We start from the raw sequence: 18883 nt of genomic DNA, 5'->3' as shown, positions 1-18883 counted from the left end.
GTCTGTAATTCTCCTTTTCCAGTTTCTAGTGACAGCGACTGATGGCTGAGATCAGGGTTCTGGGCTGCAGACGATCACTTAGAATTATAAGGATTTAGTGCAGTTTTTCAATGTGTCCATCAAAACATTGAGATTTTTTGAGAATCTGTCCAGAATAAAATAAATTGTCTGGTGACCTTAGTATCAGTGAAGGCAAAATGTATCCTGGGCAGAACGGTGCAGGTGGAGTAATTGTAACAAACCCTCAGCTGTGAGAAGTGCTAGCTCTGCCTTGGAATGAGCCTCTGACTGTAGATTTACCTCCGGTGCAGTCACTTTTGCTGCTGATGATCAGGAGGGAGAATTGATACATTGTTGTTTAATGTTACAGTTTCTTATTTACATCAACAAGAAGCGTCCGTTGAGCTCCGCGTTGTCCCAGCACTGGCGGCGGTGATAGCGCGGTGCGGGCGGCAGGTGGCGCCTCTGAGCCGCTCAGTCCCCGTGTCACTAATGAAGGTCTATGGGAAGAGCCGTGGATGTATCCAGCAGCAGGAGACGAGTACAAAGCTGAGGACACAGGCGGCAGCACCGGGACTGGCGGCGGCACCGAGGCCAGCGGCGGCACCGGGACCAGCGGCGGCACCGAGACCAGCGGCGGCACCGGGACCAGCGGCAACACCGGCGGCAGCATCGGGACCAGCGGCGGCACCGGGACCAGCGGCGGCACCGAGACCAGCGGCGGCACCGGGACCAGCGGCAACACCGGCGGCAGCACCGGGATCAGCGGCGGCACCGGGACCAGCGGCGGCACCGAGACCAGCGGCGGCACCGGGACCAGCGGCAACACCGGCGGCGGCACCGGGACCAGCGGCAGCATCGGCGGCGGCACCGGGACCAGCGGCGGCGGCACCGAGACCGGCGGCAACACCGGCGGCAGCACCGAGACCGGCGGCGGCACCGGCTCCTCCGCGACTCCTTCTACTTCTTTTCCCCCTTTTCTTCGCTTTGGTTGATTGTGAGCTTCGCTGCCGGGTGTCTCGGGGAAGGATCCAGCCGTCACCGGGGGCAGACACGGGTGAAGCAGCGGCCGCTCCGGGGACAGATGGTTGTGGTCGGCGGTTCCCGGCAGAGCCCTGAGCTCCGCTGCTCCCGGAGGACTGGGGCGAGATCGCTTTGTGCTCGTGAAGCGCTTCCCTGCGGGATGTCACCAATCTGAGGCCTCCGAGCAGGACAAGTGGGTAATCAGAGCCAGTGGTTGGCAGCGACGGTGGACGCTCTGCCCGGCCCCTGCGGACACTCTGCCTCCTGCGGACGCTCTGCCCGGCCCCTGCGGACACTCTGCCTCCTGCGGACGCTCTGCCCAGCCCCTGCGGACACTCTGCCTCCTGCGGACGCTCTGCCTCCTGCGGACGCTCTGCCCAGCCCCTGCGGACACTCTGCCTCCTGCGGACGCTCTGCCCAGCCCCTGCGGACACTCTGCCTCCTGCGGACGCTCTGCCCGGCCCCTTCGGGATGTCATCAATCTGAGGCCCCCAGGCAGGACAAGTGGGTAATCAGAGAGCCAGTGGTTGGCGGCGACAGTGGACGCTCTGCCCGGCCCCTGCGGACGCTCTGCCTCCTGCGGACGCTCTGCCGGGCCTCTTGCGGACTCTCTGCCCGGCCCCTGTGGACTCTCTGCCCGGCCCCTGCGGACTCTGCCCGGCCCCTGTGGACGCTCTGCCCAGCCCCTGTGGACTCTGCCCAGCCCCTGTGGACTCTCTGCCCGGCCTCCTGCAGACTCTCTGCCCGGCCCCTGCAGACTCTGCCCGGCCCCTGCGGACTCTCTGCCTGGCCTCCTGTGGACGCTCTACCCGGCCGCCTGCAGACTCTGCCCAGCACCTGCGGACTCTCTGCCCGACCCCTGTGGACTCTCTGCCCGACGCCTGTGGACTCTCTGCCCGGCCCCTGTGGACTCTCTGCCCGGCCTCCTGCGGACTCTCTGCCCGGCCCCTGCGGACGCTCTGCCCGGCCTCCTGCGGACGCTCTGGCCGGCCTCCTGCGGACTTTGCCCGGCACCTGCGGACGCTCTGCCCGGCCCCTGCGGTTCACCATTGCTGGTTACCCGGAGTTGTGTCGGAGATCGAGCAGTGACCTCGGGACGGACTCCTGAAATGATGGTGCTAGACAAGGAGGACGGTAGGTGGGCTGCTGCTGCTGCCGGCGACCTCCGTGATGCTTTACAGATGCTCTTCAATATATATGTAAATACGGCCGGGATGAATATTGATGCCGCTGCCGGCGTGGCTTCTTCTGTTTGTTTTTATCTCACATAACAATGGCCCCTTTAAAGCTGTAAATTGTGGGGGCGACAGCTGATCCCGCTCCGTCCACTCCGCCGCTTATCTCCATATTCGCTCCATGGCCAGAAAGTCAACATTAGTCCCTAAAAGCCGACATTAGTCCCTAAAAGCCGACAGCTCCCACCGACCTGTTTCTGGAGCTCAGTGGATTTACTGTAAGGACATTTCCATTTTAAATTTAGAAGGAGGACGGGGTTAATGAGCACAGAATTGTCCCCCTCCTCCTCCTCCTCCCACCATATGTCTGCTCTAAAGTTGTAGTGAGATCACCTAGATGATCATCACCCCCATCCTCCTCCTCCTCTAAGTAACTGGGATTTTTTCCCAGGGATCTGGAAGTTAAAGTGCTTTCTGCAAGTTATTTTTCCATTTAATGGACTGAATTATATATCCGGCAAATTTACTAAATCGTCAAGTGATTGAGGGGAAGAGACGGCAATTACGGAGTGATACTGGGAGTGATACTGGGAGAGATGCTGAGAGTGATACTGGGAGAGATGCTGAGAGTGATACTGGGAGAGATGCTGAGAGTGATACTGGGAGAGATGCTGAGAGTGATTCTGGGAGAGATGCTGAGAGTGATTCTGGGAGAGATGCTGAGAGTGATACTGGGACAGATGTTGAGAGTGATGCTGGGAGTGATACTGGGAGAGATGTCGGGAGTGATTCTGGGAGAGATGCCGGGAGTGATACTGGGAGAGATGTCGGGAGTGATTCTGGGAGAGATGCCGGGAGTGATACTGGGAGAGATGTCGGGAGTGATTCTGGGAGTGATGCTGGGAGAGATGCCGGGAGTGATACTGGGAGAGATGTCGGGAGTGATACTGGGAGAGATGCTGGGAGTGATGCTGGGAGTGATGCTGGGAGTGATGCTGGGAGTAATGCTGAGAGTGATGCTGGGAGTGATGCTGGGAGTGATGCTGGGAGTGATTCTGGGAGAGATGCTGAGAGTGATTCTGGGAGAGATGCCGGGAGTGATACCGGGCGAAATGCTGAGAGTGATTCTGGGAGAGATGCTGAGAGTGATGCTGGGAGAGATGCCGGGAGTGATACCGGGCGAGATGCTGAGAGTGATACCGGGCGAGATGCTGAGAGTGATTCTGGGAGAGATGCTGAGAGTGATGCTGGGAGAGATGCTGGGAGAGATGCCGGGAGTGATACCGGGCGAGATGCTGAGAGTGATTCTGGGAGAGATGCTGAGAGTGATTCTGGGAGAGATGCTGGGAGTGATACTGGGAGAGATGCTGAGAGTGATACCGGGAGAGATGCTGGGAGTGATACCGGGCGAGATGCTGAGAGTGATTCTGGGAGAGATGCTGAGAGTGATACTGGGAGTGATACTGGGAGAGATGCCAGGAGTGATACTGGGAGAGATGCTGAGAGTGATTCTTGGAGAGATGCTGAGAGTGATTCTGGGAGAGATGCTGAGAGTGATTCTGGGAGAGATGCTGGGAGTGATACTGGGAGTGATACTGGGACAGATGCTGAGAGTGATGCTGGGAGAGATGCTGAGAGTGATACTGGGAGAGATGCCGGGAGTGATACCGGGCGAGATGCTGAGAGTGATTCTGGGAGAGATGCTGAGAGTGATTCTGGGAGAGATGCTGAGAGTGATGCTGGGAGAGATGCCGGGAGTGACACCGGGCGAGATGCTGAGAGTGATTCTGGGAGAGATGCTGAGAGTGATTCTGGGAGAGATGCTGAGAGTGATGCTGGGAGAGATGCTGGGAGAGATACCGGGAGAGATGCTGGGAGTGATTCTGGGAGAGATGCTGAGAGTGATGCTGGGAGAGATACCGGGAGAGATGCTGAGAGTGATTCTGGGAGAGATGCTGGGAGTGATACTGGGAGTGATACTGGGACAGATGCTGAGAGTGATGCTGGGAGAGATGCTGAGAGTGATACTGGGAGAGATGCCGGGAGTGATACCGGGCGAGATGCTGAGAGTGATTCTGGGAGAGATGCTGAGAGTGATGCTGGGAGAGATGCCGGGAGTGACACCGGGCGAGATGCTGAGAGTGATTCTGGGAGAGATGCTGAGAGTGATTCTGGGAGAGATGCTGAGAGTGATGCTGGGAGAGATGCTGGGAGAGATACCGGGAGAGATGCTGAGAGTGATTCTGGGAGAGATGCTGAGAGTGATGCTGGGAGAGATGCCAGGATTGATACTGGGAGTGATACTGGGACAGATGCTGAGAGTGATGCTGGGAGAGATGCTGAGAGTGATACCGGGCGAGATGCTGAGAGTGATTCTGGGAGAGATGCTGAGAGTGATTCTGGGAGAGATGCTGAGAGTGATGCTGGGAGAGATGCCGGGAGTGATGCTGAGAGTGATTCTGGGAGAGATGCTGAGAGTGATACTGGGAGAGATACCGGGAGAGATGCTGAGAGTGATTCTGGGAGAAATGCTGAGAGTGATACTGGGAGAGATGCTGGGAGAGATGCCGGTAGTGATGCTGAGAGTGATACTGGGAGAGATACTGGGAGAGATGCTGAGAGTGATTCTGGGAGAGATGCTGAGAGTGATACTGGGAGAGATGCCAGGAGTGATACTGGGAGAGATGCTGAGAGTGATTCTGGGAGAGATGCTGAGAGTGATACTGGGACAGATGCTGAGAGTGATACCGGGATAGATGCCGGGAGTGATACTGGGAGAGATGCTGAGAGTGATATTGGGAGAGATACTGGGAGAGATGCCGGGAGTGATACTGGGAGAGATGCTGAGAGTGATACTGGGAGAGATGCTGAGAGTGATACTGGGACAGATGCTGAGAGTGATACCGGGATAGATGCCGGGAGTGATACTGGGAGAGATGCTGAGAGTGATATTGGGAGAGATACTGGGAGAGATGCCGGGAGTGATACTGGGAGAGATGCCGGGAGTGATACTGGGAGAGATGCTGAGAGTGATATTGGGAGTGATACTCTCCCAGTAATGGCTGATAACAGGGAGTAATAGATTGTAGTCACCTGTCCTGCTGTCAGTGACTGATAACTGAGGAAACCTGCACAATGAGAAAAGACGTGTACTGTGTCCAGTTTTGGGCACCGGTGCTCAGGAAGGATATAATGGAACTAGAGAGAGTACAAAGGAGGGCAACACAATTAATAAAGGGGATGGGAGAACTACAATACCCAGATAGATTAGCGAAATTAGGATTATTCAGTCTAGAAAAAAGACGACTGAGGGGCGATCTAATAACCATGTATATAAGGGGACAATACAAATATCTCGCTGAGGATCTGTTTATACCAAGGAAGGTGACGGGCACAAGGGGGCATTCTTTGCGTCTGGAGGAGAGAAGGTTTTTCCACCAACATAGAAGAGGATTCTTTACTGTTAGGGCGGTGAGAATCTGGAATTGCTTGCCTGAGGAGGTGGTGATGGCGAACTCAGTCGAGGGGTTCAAGAGAGGCCTGGATGTCTTCCTGGAGCAGAACAATATTGTATCATACAATTATTAGGTTCTGTAGAAGGACGTAGATCTGGGGATTTATTATGATGGAATATAGGCTGAACTGGATGGACAAATGTCTTTTTTCAGCCTGGCTAACTTTACTATGTCCCTTTAAGATCTGTCTGTCATCAATCTTGGATCCATTAATTGCTTTTGTGTCCATGAGATCTGTCTCCATTAGGATGAGGGTAAGAGGCGCTCGGCTGTCACTGCTCCTGGCACTGCTGGGGTTAATACAGAAGATAAATTTATGGAGATTTCCCACAGATAAAAAGTAACATTCTCATCAGGTTAATTGTAACAATTGATTTTTGATTCCATACATCATATATTCTGTACAGGAGGCTGCAGCCCCGGAGACGGTGCCGCCGGGCGATCGCCCAAAATATCTCCACAAATACCCCCGCCGTCACCATGTGACATGTGGGGCGCTTATATGGCGACCCTGCCGACACCCAACCCCGCCGTGTCCACAGATGTGGTGTTGTCAGTATATATTACATTTTATTACAGATCATTTAGGCCATGTGCACACGCTGCGGATTACTCTGCCGATTTTTCCAGACTGATTTTGGTAAATCCGCAGGTAAACCGCACTGTGGATTTCCTGCAGAATTACCGCTGATTTACCGTGATTTTTGTGTGGATTTCACCTGTGATTTTACACCTGCAGATTCCTATTATGGAGCAGGTGTGAACAGCTGTGGAATCTGCAAAAAGAATGAACATGCTGCGGAATAAACAGCGCAGCGTTTCCGCGCGGTATATTCCGCAGCATGGGCACTGCAGATTTTGTTTTCCATAGGTTTACATGGTATTGTAAACTCAGAGAAAACTGCTGCGAGTCCGCAACGTGTGCACACAGCCTGATAATAAGAAACCTGAATATCGTCTCAGATGGAGAAGCCTCACCCTATGTCGGCACCATAGACGGGCGCTGTGCTGCTACCCACTGCACCATATGGTGCCATATCATGGAGACGTTCAGGCGTCTGTGTATTGCAGCCCAGTGTCACTGTGGGGCCACATTACACCCATGTACCGGTGTGGGGCCACATTACACCCATGTACCGGTGTGGGGCCACATTACACCCATGTACCGGTGTGGGGCCACATTACACCCATGTACCGGTGTGGGGCCACATTACACCCATGTACCGGTGTGGAGCCACATTACACCCATGTACCGGTGTGGGGCCACATTACACCCATGTACCGGTGTGGGGCCACATTACACCCATGTACCGGTGTGGAGCCACATTACACCCATGTACCGGTGTGGAGCCACATTACACCCATGTACCGGTGTGGAGCCACATTACACCCATGTACCGGTGTGGGGCCACATTACACCCATGTACCGGTGTGGGGCCACATTACACCCATGTACCGGTGTGGGGCCACATTACACCCATGTACCGGTGTGGGGCCACATTACACCCATGTACCGGTGTGGGGCCGCATTACACCCATGTACCGGTGTGGGGCCGCATTACACCCATGTACCAGTGTGGGGCCGCATTACACCCATGTACTGGTGTGGGGCCACATTACTCCCATGTACCGGTGTGGGGCCGCATTACACACACCCATGTGCCGGTGTGGGGCCGCATTACACCCATGTGCCGGTGTGGGGCCACATTACTCCCATGTACCGGTGTGGGGCCACATTACACCCATGTACCGGGGTGGGGCCACATTACTCCCACGTACCGGTGTGGGGCCACATTATACCCATGTACCGGTGTGGGGCCACATTACACCCATGTACCGGTGTGGGGCCACATTACACCCATGTACCGGTGTGGGGCCACATTACACCGCAATTTGTAGCAATTTTTGTTGCAGATTTTTTCCAAATTTTTTTATTACAGCAAAATCTTTTATTCAAGTTTAATATTAAAAATAGCATAAAATGCCAAAGATACGACACGAGAGAATCCAGCAGACGGCCGCAGCGCCACGAAGACTGATGTGTTAGCGTCGTCCCTTCATACTAATGTTATTAGCATCATTCACTTTCCATTTTTCCTTTTGCTTTTTTACTATTGTGATTACCTTTTTTTGTGTCTTTTTGTGTCTTTATTATTTTCTATTTCTTTTTCCTGCTTGATATCACTTTCATCTGTTACATTGTTCCTCTTATTACTTTCTTATTTTCTGGCTTTGGAGGGGACAATGCAGTCACTATGGGGGTGGGGTCCTGGACTTAGCCTGATGGTCTTCTCGTGGATGTTGCTGGCTCATTGACACCCGTCTTGCCATAATGTAACGTCTTGCTCACTGCCCCTGTACTTGGGGAGGCAGCCTGGCGCTTGACCTCCCCTCTGTACAGCGCTGCAGAATATGTTGGAGCTACAGATGTAATCATAACCAACAGGACAGACGCAACATTACGATACTTATATATCACCAATGTAATACACAGCACTGCGCGTCATAGGGCGACGCACAAATAATCCGCATAGTCTGTACTGCGGTGTGTGATACTGCTGTGTACGAGGCAGCAATGAGCAACATAGTAACAGGGGTTATTAGTATTATTATTTATCATTATAGCACCATTTATTACATGTGAGGAGTGGTGTACATAATAAAAACAAGTGAAATAATCTTACTCAATACAAGTCACAACTGGTACAGGAGGAGAGAGGACCCTGCCCGCGAGGGCTCACAATCTACACGGGACATGTGAGGATACAGCAGGAGAGAGGACCCTGCCCGCGAGGGCTCACAGTCTACAAGGGATGGGTGAGGATACAGCAGGAGAGAGGACCCTGCCCGCGAGGGCTCACAATCTTCAAGGGATGGGTGAGGATACAGGAGGAGAGAGGACCCTGCCCGCGAGGGCTCACAATCTACAAGGGATGGGTGAGTATACAGGAGGAGAGAGGACCCTGCCCGCGAGGGCTCACAATCTACAAGGGATGGGTGAGGATACAGTAGGAGAGAGGACACTGTCCGCGAGGGCTCACAATCTACAAGGGATGGGTGAGGATACAGGAGGAGAGAGGACCCTGCCCGCGAGGGCTCACAATCTACACGGGACATGTGAGGATACAGCAGGAGAGAGGACCCTGCCCGCGAGGGCTCACAATCTACAAGGGATGGGTGAGGATACAGGAGGAGAGAGGACCCTGCCCGCGAGGGCTCACAATCTACACGGGATGGGTGAGGATACAGGAGAAGAGAGGACCCTGCCCACGAGGGCTCACAATCTACAAGGGATGGGTGAGGATACAGGAGGAGAGAGGACCCTGCCCGCGAGGGCTCACAATCTACAAGGGATGGGTGAGGATACAGTAGGAGAGAGGACCCTGCCCGCGAGGGCTTTCAATCTACAAGGGATGGGTGAGAATACAGGAGGAGAGAGGACCCTGCCCGCGAGGGCTCACAATCTACAAGGGATGGGTGAGGATACAGTAGGAGAGAGGACCCTGCCTGCGAGGGCTCACAATCTACAAGGGATGGGTGAGGATACAGTAGGAGAGAGGACCCTGCCCGCGAGGGCTCACAATCTACAAGGGATGGGTGAGGATACAGTAGGAGAGAGGACCCTGCCCGCAAGGGCTCACAATCTACAAGGGATGGGTGAGGATACAGTAGGAGAGAGGACCCTGCCCGCGAGGGCTCACAATCTACAAGGGACGGGTGAGGATACAGGAGGAGAGAGGACCCTGCCCGCTAGGGCTCACAATCTACAATGGACGGGTGAGGGTACAGGAGGAGAGAGGACCCTGCCCGCGAGGGCTCACAATCTACAAGGGATGGGTGAGTGTACAGGAGGAGAGAGGACCCTGCCCGCGAGGGCTCACAATCTACACAGGATGGGTGAGGATACAGGAGAAGAGAGGACCTTGCCCACGAGGGCTCACAATCTACAAGGGATGGGTGAGGATACAGGAGGAGAGAGGACCCTGCCCGCGAGGGCTCACAATCTACAAGGGATGGGTGAGGATACAGTAGGAGAGATGACCCTGCCCGCGAGGGCTTTCAATCTACAAGGGATGGGTGAGAATACAGGAGGAGAGAGGACCCTGCCCGCGAGGGCTCACAATCTACAAGGGATGGGTGAGGATACAGTAGGAGAGAGGACCCTGCCCGCGAGGGCTCACAATCTACAAGGGATGGGTGAGGATACAGTAGGAGAGAGGACCCTGCCCGCGAGGGATCACAATCTACAAGGGATGGGTGAGGATACAGTAGGAGAGAGGACCCTGCCCGCAAGGGCTCACAATCTACAAGGGATGGGTGAGGATACAGTAGGAGAGAGGACCCTGCCCGCGAGGGCTCACAATCTACAAGGGACGGGTGAGGATACAGGAGGAGAGAGGACCCTGCCCGCTAGGGCTCACAATCTACAATGGACGGGTGAGGGTACAGGAGGAGAGAGGACCCTGCCCGCGAGGGCTCACAATCTACAATGGACGGGTGAGGGTACAGGAGGAGAGAGGACCCTGCCCGCGAGGGCTCACAATCTACAAGGGATGGGTGAGGATACAGGAGGAGAGAGGACCCTGCCCGCGAGGGCTCACAATCTACACGGGATGGGTGATGATACAATAGTTTCGGGTAGAGTTGGTCATGCAGCGGTTTGGTCGATCGGTGGTTACTGCAGGTTATAGGCTTGTCGGAAGAGGTAGGTCTTCAGGTTCTTTTTGAAGGTTTCTATGGTAGGCGAGTCTGATGTGTTGGGGTAGAGCGTTCCAGAGTAGGGGGGAAGGACGGGAGAAATCTTGGATGCGAGGAGATAAGAGGGGAGTAGAGAAGGAGATCTTGTGAGGATCGGAGGTTGCGTGCAGGTAAGTAGCGGGAGACGAGGTCACAGATGTATGGAGGAGACAGGTTGTGGATGGCTTTGTACGTCATGGTTAGGGTTGTAGAGTCTTTGGGTGATGGGGAGCCAGTGCAGAGATTGACAGAGGGGAGAGGCCAGGGAATAACGTGGGGGACAGGTGGATTAGTCGGGCAGCAGAGTTTAGAATAAATTGGAGGGGTGAGAGAGTGTTAGAGAGGAGGCCACAGAGCAGGAGGTTGCAGTAGTCAAGGCGGGAGATGATGAGGGCATGGACTAGGGGTTTTGCAGATCACCAATAGCTGCTATTGCGGAGGCGCCGATGGCGCCATCTTGGAGGAGGAGATTTTTTTTTGTTTAGCAAGATGGCACCGCCGGCACCTGCGCAGTAGCAGCTATTAGATCACCTCTATATACATCGATAGCTACTACTGCTCAGGCGCGGCGGGCACCATTTTCAAATGGATGGTTTTTTTTTTTTAATATCAGGATAATCTCAACCATATTAATTATATACACAGTACACATGTGATTATGCTGCAGTGCAGATGTCACGGCTGCCGCTTGCCTGCAGAAGTATCACCCCTTGTAAACGCTTTTTTGTCCAGACAAGAGTCGTTCAATTCTTGTTTGAGGGATTTTCCTCTATTCTTCCTTTGGAGAATTCTTCCGGTTCTGTGAGATTCCTGGGGCGTCTTCCTTCCTCTGCTATTTTGAGGTCTTGCCGCAGATTATCAATGATGCTCAGATCAGGGGACTGTGAGGGCCATTATAAAACCTTCATCTTGCACCTTTTGAGGTCGTGTATAGTGGATTGTGACGTGTTTGTAGGATCATTCTCCATGTGTAGCAGCCATCCTCTTCCTCTCATCACCTTCAGCTTTTTACAGATGGTGTTATGTTTCTATCAAGACTTTGTTGAAATTTCATTGAATCCATTTTTCTCTATACTCTGTGCTATTAGCTGCAACACAACCCCAAAGCCTGATTGATCTACCACCCATGCTTAATGGTTGGCGAGATGTTCTTTTCTCCACACATACATTTGATCACTGTGGCCACAGATTTTTATTTTAACCTCCTCTCTCATCAGGACTTGTTTCGATAATGTATCAGGTTTGTTCAGATGTTCTTTTGCATGCTTCTGACACTGAATTTTATGGTGAGGACGCAGAAGAGGTTTTCTTCTGATGACTCTTCCATAAAGGCCATATTTGTGCAGGTGTCTCTGAACAGTAGAACAATGTACTCCAGAGTCTGCTAAATCTTTCTGAAGATCTTTTGCAGTCAAGTGGGGATTCTGATTTGCCTCTGTAGCAATCCTTGGAGCAGCTCTTACTGAAGTGTGTGCCGGCCGATCTGGTCCTTGTGTATGGGGGAAACGGCAGGCATCCGGCCGATCTGGTCCTTGTGTATGGGGGAGATGGCAGGAAGCCGGCCGATCTGGTCCTTGTGTATGGAGGAGATGGCGGGCAGCCGGCCGATCTGGTCCTTGTGTATGGGGAAGACAGACGGCATCCGGACAATCTGGTCCTTGTGTATGGGGGAGATGGCAGGAAGCCGGCCGATCTGGCCCTTGTGTATGGGGGAAGCGGCAGGCATCCGGCCGATCTGGTCCTTGTGTATGGGGGAGACAGCCGGCATCCGGACGATCTGGTCCTTGTGTATGGGGGAAATGGCAGGAAGCCGGCCGATCTGGTCCTTGTGTATGGGGGAAACGGCAGGTATCCGGCCAATCTGGTCCTTGTGTATGGGGGGAGACAGCCGGCATCCGGAAGATCTGGTCCTTGTGTATGGGGGAGACGGCGGTCAATTGGACGATCAGGTCCTTGTGTATGGGGAGACTGCGGGCAGCCGGCCGATCTGGTCCTTGTGTATGGGGGAAACGGCAGGCATCCGGCCGATCTGGTCCTTGTGTATGGGGGAGACAGCCGGCATCCGGACGATCTGGTCCTTGTGTATGGGGGAGACGGCGGTCAATTGGACGATCAGGTCCTTGTGTATGGGGAGACTGCGGGCAGCCGGCCGATCTGGTCCTTGTGTATGGGGGAAACGGCAGGCATCCGGCCGATCTGGTCCTTGTGTATGGGGGAGACAGCCGGCATCCGGACGATCTGGTCCTTGTGTATAGGTGAGACGGCGGTCAGTTGGACGATCAGGTCCTTGTGTATGGGGAGACTGCGGGCAGCTGGCCGATCTGGTCCTTGTGTATGGGGGAGATGGCGGGCAGCCGGCTGATCTGGTCCTTCTGTATGGGGGAGACAATGGGCAGCCGGCCGATCTGGTCCTTGTGTAAACGCTTTTTTGTCCAGACAAGAGTCGTTCAATTCTTGTTTGAGGGATTTTCCTCTATTCTTCCTTTGGAGAATTCTTCCGGTTCTGTGAGATTCCTGGGGCGTCTTCCTTCCTCTGCTATTTTGAGGTCTTGCCGCAGATTATCAATGATGCTCAGATCAGGGGACTGTGAGGGCCATTATAAAACCTTCATCTTGCACCTTTTGAGGTCGTGTATAGTGGATTGTGACGTGTTTGTAGGATCATTCTCCATGTGTAGCAGCCATCCTCTTCCTCTCATCACCTTCAGCTTTTTACAGATGGTGTTATGTTTCTATCAAGACTTTGTTGAAATTTCATTGAATCCATTTTTCTCTATACTCTGTGCTATTAGCTGCAACACAACCCCAAAGCCTGATTGATCTACCACCCATGCTTAATGGTTGGCGAGATGTTCTTTTCTCCACACATACATTTGATCACTGTGGCCACAGATTTTTATTTTAACCTCCTCTCTCATCAGGACTTGTTTCGATAATGTATCAGGTTTGTTCAGATGTTCTTTTGCATGCTTCTGACACTGAATTTTATGGTGAGGACGCAGAAGAGGTTTTCTTCTGATGACTCTTCCATAAAGGCCATATTTGTGCAGGTGTCTCTGAACAGTAGAACAATGTACTCCAGAGTCTGCTAAATCTTTCTGAAGATCTTTTGCAGTCAAGTGGGGATTCTGATTTGCCTCTGTAGCAATCCTTGGAGCAGCTCTTACTGAAGTGTGTGCCGGCCGATCTGGTCCTTGTGTATGGGGGAAACGGCAGGCATCCGGCCGATCTGGTCCTTGTGTATGGGGGAGATGGCAGGAAGCCGGCCGATCTGGTCCTTGTGTATGGAGGAGATGGCGGGCAGCCGGCCGATCTAGTCCTTGTGTATGGGGAAGACAGACGGCATCCGGACAATCTGGTCCTTGTGTATGGGGGAGATGGCAGGAAGCCGGCCGATCTGGCCCTTGTGTATGGGGGAAGCGGCAGGCATCCGGCCGATCTGGTCCTTGTGTATGGGGGAGACAGCCGGCATCCGGACGATCTGGTCCTTGTGTATGGGGGAAATGGCAGGAAGCCGGCCGATCTGGTCCTTGTGTATGGGGGAAACGGCAGGTATCCGGCCAATCTGGTCCTTGTGTATGGGGGGAGACAGCCGGCATCCGGAAGATCTGGTCCTTGTGTATGGGGGAGACGGCGGTCAATTGGACGATCAGGTCCTTGTGTATGGGGAGACTGCGGGCAGCCGGCCGATCTGGTCCTTGTGTATGGGGGAAACGGCAGGCATCCGGCCGATCTGGTCCTTGTGTATGGGGGAGACAGCCGGCATCCGGACGATCTGGTCCTTGTGTATGGGGGAGACGGCGGTCAATTGGACGATCAGGTCCTTGTGTATGGGGAGACTGCGGGCAGCCGGCCGATCTGGTCCTTGTGTATGGGGGAAACGGCAGGCATCCGGCCGATCTGGTCCTTGTGTATGGGGGAGACAGCCGGCATCCGGACGATCTGGTCCTTGTGTATAGGTGAGACGGCGGTCAGTTGGACGATCAGGTCCTTGTGTATGGGGAGACTGCGGGCAGCTGGCCGATCTGGTCCTTGTGTATGGGGGAGATGGCGGGCAGCCGGCTGATCTGGTCCTTCTGTATGGGGGAGACAATGGGCAGCCGGCCGATCTGGTCCTTGTGTAAACGCTTTTTTGTCCAGACAAGAGTCGTTCAATTCTTGTTTGAGGGATTTTCCTCTATTCTTCCTTTGGAGAATTCTTCCGGTTCTGTGAGATTCCTGGGGCGTCTTCCTTCCTCTGCTATTTTGAGGTCTTGCCGCAGATTATCAATGATGCTCAGATCAGGGGACTGTGAGGGCCATTATAAAACCTTCATCTTGCACCTTTTGAGGTCGTGTATAGTGGATTGTGACGTGTTTGTAGGATCATTCTCCATGTGTAGCAGCCATCCTCTTCCTCTCATCACCTTCAGCTTTTTACAGATGGTGTTATGTTTCTATCAAGACTTTGTTGAAATTTCATTGAATCCATTTTTCTCTATACTCTGTGCTATTAGCTGCAACACAACCCCAAAGCCTGATTGATCTACCACCCATGCTTAATGGTTGGCGAGATGTTCTTTTCTCCACACATACATTTGATCACTGTGGCCACAGATTTTTATTTTAACCTCCTCTCTCATCAGGACTTGTTTCGATAATGTATCAGGTTTGTTCAGATGTTCTTTTGCATGCTTCTGACACTGAATTTTATGGTGAGGACGCAGAAGAGGTTTTCTTCTGATGACTCTTCCATAAAGGCCATATTTGTGCAGGTGTCTCTGAACAGTAGAACAATGTACTCCAGAGTCTGCTAAATCTTTCTGAAGATCTTTTGCAGTCAAGTGGGGATTCTGATTTGCCTCTGTAGCAATCCTTGGAGCAGCTCTTACTGAAGTGTGTGCCGGCCGATCTGGTCCTTGTGTATGGGGGAAACGGCAGGCATCCGGCCGATCTGGTCCTTGTGTATGGGGGAGATGGCAGGAAGCCGGCCGATCTGGTCCTTGTGTATGGAGGAGATGGCGGGCAGCCGGCCGATCTGGTCCTTGTGTATGGGGAAGACAGACGGCATCCGGACAATCTGGTCCTTGTGTATGGGGGAGATGGCAGGAAGCCGGCCGATCTGGCCCTTGTGTATGGGGGAAGCGGCAGGCATCCGGCCGATCTGGTCCTTGTGTATGGGGGAGACAGCCGGCATCCGGACGATCTGGTCCTTGTGTATGGGGGAAATGGCAGGAAGCCGGCCGATCTGGTCCTTGTGTATGGGGGAAACGGCAGGCATCCGGCCAATCTGGTCCTTGTGTATGGGGGGAGACAGCCGGCATCCGGAAGATCTGGTCCTTGTGTATGGGGGAGATGGCAGGAAGCCGGCCGATCTGGTCCTTGTGAATGGGGGAAACGGCAGGCATCCGGCCGATCTGGTCCTTGTGTATGGGGGAGACAGCCGGCATCCGGACGATCTGGTCCTTGTGTATGGGGGAGACGGCGGTCAATTGGACGATCAGGTCCTTGTGTATGGGGAGACTGCGGGCAGCCGGCCGATCTGGTCCTTGTGTATGGGGGAAACGGCAGGCATCCGGCCGATCTGGTCCTTGTGTATGGGGGAGACAGCCGGCATCCGGACGATCTGGTCCTTGTGTATAGGTGAGACGGCGGTCAGTTGGACGATCAGGTCCTTGTGTATGGGGAGACTGCGGGCAGCTGGCCGATCTGGTCCTTGTGTATGGGGGAGCCGATGGGCAGCCGGCCGATCTGGTCCTTGTGTATGGGGGAGATGGCGGGCAGCCGGCCGATCTGGTCATTCTGTATGGGGGAGACAATGGGCAGCCGACCGATCTGGTCCTTGTGTATGGGGGAGACGGCGGGCAGCCGGCCGATCTGGTCCTTGTGTATGGGGGAGATGGCGGGCAGCCGACCGATCTGGTCCTTGTGTATGGGGGAGCCGATGGGCAGCCGGCCGATCTGGTCCTTGTGTATGGGGGAGATGGTGGGCAGCCGGCCGATCTGGTCCTTGTGTATGGGGGAGTCGATGAACAGCCGGCCGATCTGGTCCTTGTGTATGGGGGAGATGGCGGGCAGCCGGCCGATCTGGTCCTTGTGTATGGGGGAGATGGCAGGAAGCCGGCCGATCTGGTCCTTGTGTATGGGGGAAACGGCAGGCATCCGGCCGATCTGGTCCTTGTGTATGGGGGAGACAGCCGGCATCCGGACGATCTGGTCCTTGTGTATGGGGGAGACGGCGGTCAGTTGGACGATCAGGTCCTTGTGTATGGGGAGACTGCGGGCAGCTGGCCGATCTGGTCCTTGTGTATGGGGGAGATGGCAGGAAGCTGGCCAATCTGGTCCTTGTGTATGGGGGAGATGGCAGGAAGCCGGCCGATCTGGTCCTTGTGTATGGGGGAGATGGCAGGAAGCCGGCCGATCTGGTCCTTGTGTATGGGGGAGACGGCAGGAAGCCGGCCGATCTGGTCCTTGTGTATAGGGAAGATGATGGGCAGCCGGCCGATCTGGTCATTCTGTATGGGGGAGACAATGAGCAGCCGACCGATCTGGTCCTTGTGTATGGGGGAGACGGCGGGCAGCCGGCCGATCTGGTCCTTGTGTATGGGGGAGATGGCGGGCAGCCGACCGATCTGGTCCTTGTGTATGGGGGAGCCGATGGGCAGCCGGCCGATCTGGTCCTTGTGTATGGGGGAGATGGCGGGCAGCCGGCCGATCTGGTCCTTGTGTATGGGGGAGTCGATGGGCAGCCGGCCGATCTGGTCCTTGTGTATGGGGGAGATGGCGGGCAGCCGGCCGATCTGGTCCTTGTGTATGGGGGAGATGGCAGGAAGCCGGCCGATCTGGTCCTTGTGTATGGGGGAAACGGCAGGCATCCGGCCGATCTGGTCCTTGTGTATGGGGGAGACAGCCGGCATCCGGACGATCTGGTCCTTGTGTATGGGGGAGACGGCGGTCAGTTGGACGATCAGGTCCTTGTGTATGGGGAGACTGCGGGCAGCTGGCCGATCTGGTCCTTGTGTATGGGGGAGATGGCAGGAAGCCGGCCGATCTGGTCCTTGTGTATGGGGGAGATGGCGGGCAGCCGGCTGATCTGGTCCTTCTGTATGGGGGAGACAATGGGCAGCCGGCCGATCTGGTCCTTGTGTATGGGGGAGATGGCAGGAAGCCGGCCGATCTGGTCCTTGTGTATGGTGGAGTCGATGGGCAGCCGGCCGATCTGGTCCTTGTGTATGGGGGAGATGATGGGCAGCCGGCCGATCTGGTCCTTGTGTATGGGGGAGATGGCGGGCAGCCGGCCGATCTGGTCCTTGTGTATGGGGGAGACGATGGGCAGCCGGCCGATCTGGTCCTTGTGTATAGGGGAGATGGCGGGCAGCCGGCCGATCTGGTCCTTCTGTATGGGGGAGACGATGGGCAGCCGGCCGATCTGGTCCTTGTGTATGGGGGAGACGATGGGCAGCCGGCTGATCTGGTCCTTGTGTATGGGGGAGATGGCGGGCAGCCGGCCGATCTGGTCCTTGTGTATGGGGGAGATGGCAGGAAGCCGGCCGATCTAGTCCTTGTGTATGGGGGAGATGGCAGGAAGCCGGCCGATCTGGTCCTTGTGTATGGGGGAGACGATGGGCAGCCGGCCGATTTGGTCCTTGTGTATGGGGGAGATGGCAGGAAGCCGGCCGATCTGGTCCATGTGTATGGGGGAGATGGCAGGAAGCCGGCCGATCTGGTCCTTGTGTATGGGGGAGATGGCAGGAAGCCGGCCGATCTGGTCGTTGTTTATGGGGGAGATGGCAGGAAGCTGGCCGATCTGGTCCTTGTGTATGGGGGAGACGATGGGCAGCCGGCCGATCTGGTCCTTGTGTATGGGAGAGACAATGGGCAGCCGGCCGATCTGGTCCTTGTGTATGGGGGAGATGGCTGGAAGCCGGCCGATCTGGTCCTTGTGTATGGGGGAGACGATGGGCAGCCGGCCGATCTGGTCCTTGTGTATGGGGGAGATGGCAGGAAGCCGGCCGATCTGGTCCTTGTGTATGGGGGAGACGATGGGCAGCCGGCCGATCTGGTCCTTGTGTATGGGGGAGACGACGGGCAGCCGGCCGATCTGGTCTTTGTTTATGGGGGAGACGATGGGCATCCGGCCGATCTGGTTCTTGTTTATGGGGGAGACGATGGGCAGCCGGCCGATCTGGTCTTTGTTTATGGGGGAGACGATGGGCATCCGGCCGATCTGGTTCTTGTTTATGGGGGAGACAATGGGCAGCCGGCCGATCTGGTCTTTGTTTATGGGGGAGACGATGGGCATCCAGCCGATCTGGTTCTTGTTTATGGGGGAGACGATGGGCATCCGGCCGATCTGGTTCTTGTTTATGGGGGAGACGATGGGCATCCGGCCGATCTGGTCCTTGTGTATGGCCGGCACAAGTCTGTTCTGAGTGTGAGAATGTTCCCATTCAC

At 55.0% G+C, this 18883-nt stretch overlaps 1 protein-coding gene across 2 annotated transcripts in view; it reads left to right on the top strand.

The window, feature by feature from the left end:
* Window positions 1-18883, top strand: part of LMO1 (LIM domain only 1) — a 119129-nt gene that overhangs the window by 16627 nt on the left and 83619 nt on the right. The window contains exon 1 of one of the 2 annotated variants that reach the window (XM_069739896.1): window positions 1682-2157. The exons of the other annotated variant lie outside the window; for it this stretch is intronic. Within the exon in view, the coding sequence (XP_069595997.1) occupies window positions 2133-2157 (25 nt within the window). The 5' untranslated portion in view covers window positions 1682-2132. Of the gene's footprint in view, window positions 1-1681; window positions 2158-18883 lie in introns of those variants that run through there. 2 annotated transcript variants of the gene reach the window in all.

Source organism: Ranitomeya imitator, chromosome 9 (assembly GCF_032444005.1).
Source record: "Ranitomeya imitator isolate aRanImi1 chromosome 9, aRanImi1.pri, whole genome shotgun sequence".
NCBI classification, from domain to species: Eukaryota; Metazoa; Chordata; class Amphibia; order Anura; family Dendrobatidae; genus Ranitomeya; species Ranitomeya imitator.
The sequence above is the reverse complement of the archived record's forward strand: the minus strand, read 5'-3'. Positions and strand labels throughout refer to the sequence as shown.